The sequence below is a fragment of the Formica exsecta genome, unplaced genomic scaffold, assembly GCF_003651465.1.
Source record: "Formica exsecta isolate Colony F162 unplaced genomic scaffold, ASM365146v1 scaffold137, whole genome shotgun sequence".
NCBI classification, from domain to species: domain Eukaryota; kingdom Metazoa; phylum Arthropoda; class Insecta; order Hymenoptera; family Formicidae; genus Formica; species Formica exsecta.
Genome location: NW_021848702.1, coordinates 428,940 through 439,810, shown reverse-complemented (window position 1 = coordinate 439,810; position 10,871 = coordinate 428,940). Strand labels below are relative to the sequence as shown.

Here is a 10,871-nt window from a genome sequence, read left to right as displayed (position 1 = left end):
TTGTACGCCGGAATATACAGCCGTGTTTGTTTTTTTCTTTGTGTTGGAGCAAAATCGGGTATCTATACACCTCATGTAATAAAAAGAGGAGAATCTCTTTCCTGACTTTGTCTTCTTACAAAAAGCAGTTAGAAACAGAAACTACTCTTCAGTAAAAGAAACCACTAAAAAAAAGCTTTTTGAGACCCCTACAGTTCAAAAATTAAATAAAAAAGTTCTGCAGCAATGTAGAACAAAAGAATATCTTTATTTGTGATTTTTGTCAATAGGATACATCTTCGAATTGTATTTTGATCAAAATAAATCTAGATTTTGTAATTGCACGGTGTTTTACATGTTTCCAAATGGATACCCGGTTTTATCCTACCGGTAGGGCAAAACCGGGTATTTTGACTTCTCCAAAAAATCTTGTTATCCTTGGTAACCAAATATTTCCTTTCAGCAACTAGCCTCATTTTCGGTCTACTAAACTACTAACGGTCAGCAAAATTTTTTTACCCTCTAATTTTTTGTCGATACATAAATTCAAAGAAGTACCGGTTTTACCATACTTTTTCCTATATATACAGGGTGTCTTAAATTTACCGTATTTCCTCTTAATGGCAGATTCCTTAGAATATTTCAAGACAAAAATCCTAATATAAAAATGTCGAGACTATAATAGTTTTCAAACGGGAAGCAATTATATTTTACGAATGACAGAGCCGAGATTTTGCACGCTCAGACACGGTGAAATAACAAGTGAAAAAAGTGCTCTATGAATGAGGCGCCCTTTTTCTTATTTGTTATGTCTCGACATTTTTGTATTAGGATTTTCGTCTTGGAATGTTCTAAGGAATCTGCCATTAAGAGGAAATACGGTAGTTTTAGGACACCCTGTATATATTATAATATTCTCTATTTTATATATAAAATAGAGAAAGATAAAAACGTTAATAAATTTTACTGCAGAATATATTAATTTAAAAAATAATTTTATCAATAATATTTGGAATCAGATAAAAATCTAATTAAAGACCGTGCATGATTATCTTGTTAATATTATCTCGCACGAGAATCACTATTATATTATATAAACTTTACTCACGCAAGTGTCTTCTATATTAAAATATTAATCATGTCATGAATCACACATGTTATTTCAATTTAGATAACATTATTTAATCTATCATAATTATAACATAAATCTAGATATGTTATTTAATCTATATGAAATATTTAGAAAAAATATTAATTAAGAAATAACACTAATTAATAATAATAATTACTAATTCATATAACTTATTAATTAGTAATTTAAAACTCCGCAACCGATAATTAATTTAGCGAATAGATTACAAAGGTAACAAAATTATATGGGAACAAACATTCTTGCCGCCTATGATTATCAATTGTTTAGAATATTTGAAGATGATTGTGCGCCTTCCCAAACACGTGTGTCATTAAGCGCAAATCTCGCAGATAATTTTCTGTAACGCGCGCAAGAACGTGTAGAGCATTCCATCCTCGTATCAATTGACACCCACGTAGCAATGAGGTAAGGCCGTTTATTACCCGCACGAAATTGTACTGTACTATATAATAATACTATAATACAAAGAGCCACATTTTAAGTTCATTGTAATTAATAAAATAAATAATCTATTATATGTCTTTTATAAATTTTACTTAATTCTTACAGACATTTTTTCGCGAAATCTATCTTTCAAAAAAATATGAAATATATAGATTGCTAATAAAGACATTTATGTATCCCAAAACCTTTGTTTTGTATGAATTCATCATAGATATGATATACCCTTATATGATATAGGTATACCCTTCATCATAGATATCTCGCGAAAGCGCTTCTCATCATCATCGGCCACTTGATAATAATTACCTGCTTTTATACGTGCGGTGACGTACGTGCATAGCAGTATAAATAAAAGAACATCGACATGATTACAAAAACATATCTTTGACACGTATATTCGGATAAGGACATTGTTAAAAGCACGACGAGTCCTAACATTCGGATTTTATATAAAGCGAGCAGTACCGGATGATCCAAGGCAATCGGATCAAATTGCAATTTAAAGATGCATCTGCATCGTAGCGAAGCACATCGGATCGCGCTAATTCTCATAATCACGTGTGGGATCTCGTGGGCTAGCACGCAGTGCAAGACGATCGTGATGGATGTACACATGAAAAAATGCAGGCTCGGTGCTAGAGGCAAGAGGGGTTTGGAGAAATTCGATCTCCTAAAGTACGACGAAAAATACGAATCAAAGAGACAAGAGCATTCTGGTGAGCGACCACATTAAAGATATTTATAAATATGAATTTTATATATTTGTTATATAAAATAAAGTATACAAAAAGAAAAATATTTATTAAAATAAACATGAGGCGTAAATTTTCTCATTTGTTCAAATTTCAAATTAATACCTGCAGGTTTAAAATATCTTTGTCTATGATAAAATACAACAAAAATATCCAATTATAAAATTATTAAGAATTGTCAAGAATTCAACATTTAAATTGCTTGATAAATAAATAAATATCGTTGAGAGGAGAAATTATGGTGTCAGAAAATAGCACGCATTGTGACCTTACGACGATGAAAATCTCGTCGCAGAGATTTTTCCTTTGACGAATCTCAAAATATTAATCTATTTGAGATCGACGCACGATTCACAATCGCGTTTTCTTTCAGGCTACTATCCCAGGGTAAATGATTCAGCGTCTCACGGCGTTCCGCAGAAAAGGCAGCTGTCATCAGAACTAGTTGCCGGCGATATCGCCCCGCCAATTGTGACGGCGGCTATAAATGGCGCTGCCAAAGCCAGAGCGCATATCGTATCCGGGACAGGATATTACGATCCCGGTCCAAGCCTGTTAAGACCTACTTTCGATCGGTCAGGATATTATTCCCCAGCGCCTTATCCGCTCGGCAGGAAGAGTGTTACACCCTTCCGCGCCCCGGTAAGCCAATCACTTCTAGAATCCATTTCGCTCTTTGGAAAACGGAATCCAGTCGATCCATCAAGATTGCGATCCATCATATTGCTGAGAAAATATCATAGCCTTTTTCCTGCTATATAATCCCTTGAAAAACACGGTATAACGAAATCGATAACGCGCAATCAAATAATAACGATGGACAACAAAAATTGTTCTATAACACATTAACCTTTATTATTCGTGCGATTAACATATGCAACTGCCTCTAATGTAAATTTCTCCGACGATAATGTATAGTGCTTCGACACCTTTCACATCCGACTCACAATAAAATAAAATAAGCGACTGGATCGGAACATTTTATAATTGGATAATTTTAACAATGTCATAATATAACTAACATAATAATTAATACTATTAAAAAATGCATTAGTAAACAATTAATCAACTTGAGAGAAATAAAGGTAATAGATTAAATAAAACTAACAATAAAGTTGAATTTATAAAAGCAATAAAAAATCAAGTGGCATAATGTTTGGCAGGTCTTTAACGACGATCTCGATCTCAATGACGAAGAATTGGACGAATTGTTTAATGATATGTACGAAAGATCACCGAGAGCTTCGAAAGAAGAGGCTTGGAAAGTTTTCTTAGAAACAGCATCAAAATGCTGCCAAAATGTCGACAAGTGCCTTAAAGAAATGCACATACCTTGTTTGGCAAGTCAAATGTCTTAAGATTAAGAATTGATAACTTTCGAAATTAGCGCTTCCTTAAAATAGCATATACATATAAATAAAATTTTATAAAATTCAATATATATATATCAAATTTATTATTTTATATTTGTCACAATTACTAAATTAGTTCTTCTTACTTCAAAATCAGGTATTCCACAAAATATAAAAACAAATCGGTTAACTCGTATAAATGTTTATTGGTCGCTATTATTAATGCAGATATCATTTGAAATCTTCGGATGGCGGATAAGATTCACGCGCTACTATGCTATGTGTACAATGTAATAAAATTCCTATCTACAACTAGTTCTGAATTCTGAATCTACGTCTTTATTAAAAATTACATTTCCGCATTTTTGAATCTCATCCATTCGCTGGTGGACTCGTTAATAAAGTACACGTTCGTCGGGGATGTGCGTTTCAAATTGAAGTCTATATTAAACCTTAAATCTACAACAAAAATTTTAATACTAATGAGATCATCAGTTGTCAATAAAACTAAGATCACTGGTGAATATCCGAGCTGTTCCCGAACGTTTAGAAACGCTTACGTTGAAATCACTTATTTAAATCACTTATTTAAAGTCTTTTTTTTTTCTCTGCGAGATCACGACTCAATTGTCCCGAATTGCATTCTAACTCAAGTCCATCACAATTATGTTCGATATAGTCCGTGACTTTATCTCGAGTCGTCATCGAATTTCACTATTTCTTTAATGACATTGTTTCTGACATTAAAAGAAAGCGTCATTAAAAAAACCACATCCTTTCCCATCAATATCGAGGCTTTTGCCTCCATCGCAAATTTTTTCATATTCAAAATTGCGATTGGCAGATGACACTTTATACCGCTGATACGTTTCATCGCTGTTTCAATCTATTAAATGCGTGATGGGACATTCTACACCTGCTGTAAATAATTTTCTTTCCACGCAAATTCCTTTTCTTTAGAAAGGAAAAAAAAACATTTTATTTCTTTTAGGAATCTCGATTTCTTCTTCTTCTTCGTAGAATTCAATCATCCCGAAACATCTGTCTCGAATTCTCCGTTTATTTTTTTTTTCTACGAGCGATCATCCGTGTGCAAACTTCGTCAATTATTTCAGCGATGCGACGAATACAGAATGACAGGTCGAAGAATGGCATGAAGAAAAAAGTAAGTTCGCTCTAAGAGTACCGCTTCTCATAGAAATCGCATCTCCTACAATTCCTCGTGTGAAAGACCGGCAATGTTTTTAGCACTGCAACGTTGCATTACGATATAGAGGAAAATGACGTAGGCTTATCTGTTGGCGACGATGTCACGATATTATCTAAAAGTTTAGCGTCGCCGCGTGAGATCTGGAACGATAGAAGTGTACACACCCGTTAATCGCGATCGTTTTTTCGTTAATATCAAGAATTATTTAATAGATACAGGAGACAGTCCATGCAAAAGGGATCAATAGTTATCTGAAGCTACGCTGCAATATCAACGTCGATGACAAATGCCCATCATGCAACATTAAGAAAAAAAGAAAATACACACGAGATACTATGTATCTATAATTATTTTTAGATGCGAAGCGTAAGTTATTTTTATGATTGAAATGTAAGACGAGGAGAAAAGCAGAGACAGCAATGCACGACGCCGTAAACAAGAATATATCGTATCAAGTGTGTTTACTCTGAAACTGCGCTTCAGATTTTTGCATAAACAACAATTTAGAGTAGATAGAGATAATTCAGTCTGAAGCGAAATCAAGAGTTTTGTTTTACTAAAATTAAAAAAAAAAAAAATACTAATATTATAATAAATATATACAGCTGTTAAATAAATATTTCAAAATTCTAGTTTCTCAAATTTAGCAGATGTGTGCTAGATGATTATTGCATAAATATCTCTGTAGTGCATGCATTATTTGAAAGCAGATTCGCAAATTGCAAAATATAATAAAAATGCCATCAATCCCAATTAAATTACTTAATGAAAACATTAATAGACAAAAATATTAAGTATTAATAGGCAAGCAATGATGTCATGACGTTTTGTGAAAGCACCTTGCCAGCTCGGCGACACTCCAGACGCCGACGACGGCATCTGCAGTGCCTGCCGCGGTGTCGCTTTTTCGCGTCAGATTTTCCCTTGCATTCACCATCAATATTGCGATCACCTTTCCCCCTGTGGCGTCCCCTTTTCAAATCATCAACCTTACGTTTTATCGCACCGCTGACGTATTCCATCTCCGATCGTGGACTCTGCTCCGACGATAGATCTTTCATCGTGTAAGGTAGATTCACTATGTACGACTCTTCTCTGAAAAAAATAAAAGGAAGAAAGGTAAGTAAATAAATAATAAGTAAATAAATAACATGCGTAAAATGGGCACAGATATCTTAAAATTTAGCACAATATTATTCCGTATTAATGATTCAACCCCATTAGACTATTTACTTAACACAATCAATTCCCATCGATCATATTTGTTAAATTCTCGCGTACGATGATCTCTCGATCTTCGAAATCCATATTAGATCGTCGATTCTAAACTCGAGTTTAATTAACAAGCCGAGGGTAACGCGATAAACACATCAGCGTTAAAAATATGGCAATAAACATGTCGCTTGATACGAGGAGAACGCAGGTTCGTATAGACAAAAAATTTTTGTAAACATTTATGTAAGGAGATTTGATTAAGATTTTGGAGAAAAAACAAGTCGAATAATTCGATAAACTGACGGAGCAATTACTACAAAGAGAGAAGAGCAGATGAGAGAGAAGAAAAAAAATATTATATACGCATGATATGCGAGTTGTCCTAGTACTTCGGACTAACCTTCCATCTGAAAAGCCAGTTTATATAAAGCCATGAACTTTAAGAGGTGCAGAGATTATCACCGAGGCCATGATAACACGCGGCCTCGCTCTATCTCTCTTTCTCTCTCCTCAATATCGGTAACTCGCTCTCTCGAAAAGAGTACACCGATCTCCCATCCATCCCTCTAATTGTAAGTACTGACGCGATGCAGATCACCTATTAGTCAGCTGACAGCGTACGAGACAAATGATTCATTGATATAAATTATTACATAATCTTGTTACGTATAATCAGCTATTTATACGTGATCGTGCGTATTTAGTCGTCTCTCCATTATAAATAAAAATAAATCTGCTTATCGACGACGATAAAATGTATGGTATAAATAAACGATATACATTTTGCGATCATGCGGAAAATTGATCGACGAGTAATAGAATTTATCGATTACTCATTACTGAAACGTCAACTGTCAGAACCAATATCTTTTTCTATTCGTGCGTTTGAAACATTTAAATGCCTTCTTAGAAATGTATATTCGCGAATCAAAAAGTGTACAATAAAATTCTTCTGAATTTAGCAATGTATTTAAAGAATGGAAGATATAAAAAAGTAAACAAAATATCAAATATATGTAAACACGCGCTTGAATCAGATCTCCTTACAAAAGTCTTAACTTATAATTAGTAAAATAAGAGAAAAATAAATAAATACACGATAAAATGTAAATGAAAAGAATTACAATGATACAATAAAATATGTAAGATGCAGAAAAAAATTAAAAATAGAATATTTTTAATAATCAAGCAATAATAAGAAAGAAAGAGCAGAGACAAAAGTTTATACAATTAACGAAAAAAAAAACGTGTGGAAAATGTGACTTTCTAAGATGAATCAGAAATAGAATTAATTTAATTACAGAGAAGATAAAAAGATAAATATATAAGAAAAGAAATAAAACACACACTAACATCCACTCACATAACGTCGTGTCTCGAATCGACTCGCTTCTCCTCAGGTAGGGGTTTGCAGTATCGCTCGAGCTGTTCGTAGCTACATGAGTGATAACAGCACTCTTCGACGAGGCCCGGCCCGGAATCGACTCTCGGTTCGTCCTCGCCGCTGTACGAGAACGGCTCGTTGTAGCCGCGTTCCCGGCATACGAGGTACAGAGCGTCGCTCAGGCTTCTGGAGCACAGTTTTTGCATCCGGATATGCGACTTTCTCAAGGTGACTTGGGTGTCGACAACGTTCAGAACGCTCAGAAGAACCAACGCAAACAGAAGCACCGGTCTCGCTTTGCATGTTGCACGATCGCCCTCTGTCATCTTAACGTTATTCTTGACTCGACGAATCACGATCGAAATCGCGAAAGAAACGTGCAGTGAGCCCTCTAAAGGTTCCAGGAGTTCTGATGCTCTTCGAGATCCACCGTAGGCGCATTCGCCGACCGTCGCGAATCGTCCCGTGTACAAGTTTATTATTTATCAGTTCTATCCGGTCGCAGACCGAAAAGCCTCCTCGAGCTTGCCTTCAGTCTCAATGTGCAGTCTAACGTTTGGAAGTCTTTGTTCCGAGTCTGATCTTCTTGAAATGAAATGACTACTCGTTTTCTGTGATACTTTCGCACTGGCGGAAGATCTTGTGGTGACGATGCTGCGAGACCCGAAGTCTTCAAGAGACTTCCGTTGGTACCGAGTTCGTCGGTGCCACTGGTACCGGGCTGCCTCGCCACGCGGTTCTTGTTCCAGATTTCAGGGACCAGAGGGAGAGAGATACGATAAGGAGGGAGTAGTAGTGGAAGAGGTAGGAGATGAAAGAGGGGGAGGAAAAGTAGGTGGTGGAATAGACGCTCGGTGGTAGACAGATTCTTACCGGTCGTGGGGCCGGCGACACAGGATGGAGGAGGAGGAGGGATAGTTAGCGGTCCAGACGCGCGCGTCCGATGGCACCAATTTGCTTTTTCGTGCCACCACGGGGGGAATCCACATCCCTCGCCGAAAGCCGAGAAACTAGATGCCGAGTAGTGGACAAACGAGATGTGAAAGACAGCGGCGATTCGCTCTCTCATTTTTGGGAATCGCCGCATACTTCGGGCAGTAATGGTGGGTCCAACTGTCTCGCTTGCAAAGAGAAACAAGACCTGTTTTTCATTTTTGCAATATATCTTTTTTTTTTTATTAAAGATATAAAATACTGTCTCTTCGGCCCCCCGTGGTAAAGTCGCGATGTCATTGCGCCAAGATCAAACGCTAAACGGTTATACTATACCGTATTATTATACGCTATTGTATCTCGCTAATGTTCCGTGTAAAGTATCGTGTTCGATGCAGCGGTAAATTAAAGAAATCTGAATAGAAAAAATTGCATATTACATTACAAGTTATTTTCATCCATAGAAAAATGATACTCTCGTTTCTTTTTCTTATAATATATAATTATATAATTAAAATAAGCATACATAATATTTGCGTTATAATATCAAAACTGATAAAAAATATATAAATATTTCTCTTTTACAAAATTTATCTTATTAATGAATAGTGTATTTGTTTCTTGTAGAAAAATGATATGTATCACAGATTGCGCTTCAATGCATATATGAATGGAAATAAAGATCGCATTTCGCGAGTAATCGCGAGAACTCGGTATTGTTGTTGTTTAGCCGCTATCGATCACGTGCGCGATGTAAGACCGTGTTTTAAACGAAAGTGGAATTCGATATCAATGAAGACAAATGTTATTATCTCCGAATGATTTATCGAGGATCGACGGGGGAGCCAACGGATGATCTCCGATTCACGCGCAAAAAACACGGAAGGATCACGCCAAGTTATCTCTGGCTCCGATCAGCGAAGACTAATTGTAAGTATGGGTCTATCATCGGCGGCTTTAATTGATCGCCGCGCGCCTATTTTGTCTCATTGTCAGCTTGATATATCCGTCGCATTTTTCTACAGATAGAGAGGTCGCTCCTCGCGACCTCCTACCCTCGTTTCTTTCCACCAATCTTAGCAATTTTGATATCATTCGACGACAAAATATGAATATCTCTCCGCCCCCGCTATCTTTCTTCTATTTATAGATCCAGCTGTCACGAATTTTATTCTGCTATTTTCGCGGAATTCTGCATAAGAATATCAGTTTTATATATCGTCTTCTCTCGACACTTCCGACAAGAAAAAAGTCGATATGGCATCGTTTGAAAAATTCGTAGCTAAAAGATGCAATATCCTGTACAATATGTATGCAAAGACCATTCATATATATATATATATATATATATATGAATGGTCTTTGCATACATATTGTACAGGATATTGCATCTTTTAGCTACGAATTTTTCAAACGATGCCATATCGACTTTTTTCTTGTCGGAAGTGTCGAGAGAAGACGCGGTGACCCAAGCGATCATCGGTGGACTTTGATGGATTAACTTTGACATTGAGTCAACGCGCGTAGATGCTTAAAGATCGAATTCTCCGTCATTATCGCTGGAGCATGACGACTTTTAGGTAGAGAAAGAAGATGGCCGTCCATCAGTCTATTCATAGATCCGTAGTAAATCGTGCAACTGTTTACCCGTCTGTGAAACCGCAGTCGGATCGTTTTACGTTTGCGTCACGTATTTATAAAACAACCAAATCTCTCTTGTCTCTTACGTTACACGCAAGGTGCCGATACGCTGAGTCGCGATCGCAGCTCGAATTTCTTTCCGGATCGCACGTTCTTGCGTGACGGCGAAGGATGTCGATCAAGCGGCACCGCCAAGGACACACGCGCGCCACGTGCTGCTGCAACTACGTGGCGATGCACTCGTGCGAGTACACACACGTGTGATTCCTAAGTGCGCGCCGGTGTTGTAATAGCGGCCACTTACCGGCCTATTGAGCCTAAGTGAACCGCCTGTGCAAAGGAGAGGAGGTGCGCCCACTTTAGAAAACTTGTGGAAAACTAGCCTCAAGTGGTCGCACACGTGGATCGTTAGCTGTCAGACTATCCCGGCCACGCGTAGGCCACGAGTTTGCGGACGAACCGATTCGCGGATGTAATGATTTGAGAAGTAGCATGCGGAATTATTTCTACAATATTGATGCATAACGATGATGATCATTAATTTCACACATAGCGCAAATTGAAAAGTTTCTCTCTCGGTCAATTATATTCTTTTTTTAATCGGGGATTATAATTTCTCCAAATATAAAAATTAGAATTTCAAGATGCGGCAAATGTATAGGAAATAGATAACTGCAAAAAATTAGAATATCACAAAAGTTTACATCTGCAAAAGTTTACATTTATTGAAATTACGATTCTATGATCCCACAAACATTTGTGTATGATTCACAGACATACATAATATGCATATATGTAATATTATTTT

The 10,871-nt window shown here is 36.6% G+C and overlaps 2 protein-coding genes across 3 annotated transcripts; one reads left to right on the top strand and one right to left on the bottom strand.

The window, feature by feature from the left end:
* The first annotated feature begins 2,032 nt into the window (after positions 1–2,032).
* On the top strand, positions 2,033–4,003 carry LOC115245937. Its single transcript, XM_029824459.1, has 3 exons — positions 2,033–2,292; positions 2,702–2,970; positions 3,492–4,003. The coding sequence occupies exons 1-3, from the start codon at positions 2,082–2,084 to the stop codon at positions 3,684–3,686; spliced, it is 675 nt and encodes a 224-aa protein (XP_029680319.1). The 5' UTR covers positions 2,033–2,081; the 3' UTR covers positions 3,687–4,003.
* LOC115245936 (insulin-like growth factor I) lies at positions 3,867–8,223 on the bottom strand. Of its 2 annotated transcripts, none has more exons than XM_029824457.1 (3): positions 7,469–8,223; positions 5,730–5,985; positions 3,867–5,030 (listed from the first exon to the last, which is right to left on the bottom strand). In XM_029824457.1, the coding sequence occupies exons 1-3, from the start codon at positions 7,813–7,815 to the stop codon at positions 4,944–4,946; spliced, it is 690 nt and encodes a 229-aa protein (XP_029680317.1). In that variant the 5' UTR covers positions 7,816–8,223; the 3' UTR covers positions 3,867–4,943. The 2 variants fall into 2 exon arrangements, with proteins under 2 accessions (XP_029680317.1, XP_029680318.1); XM_029824458.1 differs by having other exon boundaries at positions 5,885–5,985.
* Between the last annotated feature and the right edge of the window lie 2,648 nt (positions 8,224–10,871).

Excerpts from the sequence above, each read along its gene's own strand:
- LOC115245937 (XM_029824459.1), top strand. The coding sequence starts at position 2,082 with ATGCATCTGCATCGTAGCGAAGCACATCGGATCGCGCTAATTCTCATA. Across the intron at positions 2,293-2,701 it reads AAAGAGACAAGAGCATTCTG|GCTACTATCCCAGGGTAAAT; the intron begins GTGAGCGACCAC and ends GTTTTCTTTCAG. Across the intron at positions 2,971-3,491 it reads TTACACCCTTCCGCGCCCCG|GTCTTTAACGACGATCTCGA; the intron begins GTAAGCCAATCA and ends AATGTTTGGCAG.
- LOC115245936 (XM_029824457.1), bottom strand. The coding sequence starts at position 7,815 with ATGACAGAGGGCGATCGTGCAACATGCAAAGCGAGACCGGTGCTTCTG. Across the intron at positions 5,986-7,468 it reads GATTCGAGACACGACGTTAT|AGAAGAGTCGTACATAGTGA; the intron begins GTGAGTGGATGT and ends TATTTTTTTCAG. Across the intron at positions 5,031-5,729 it reads AGTGTCGCCGAGCTGGCAAG|ATCTCACGCGGCGACGCTAA; the intron begins GTGCTTTCACAA and ends CTATCGTTCCAG.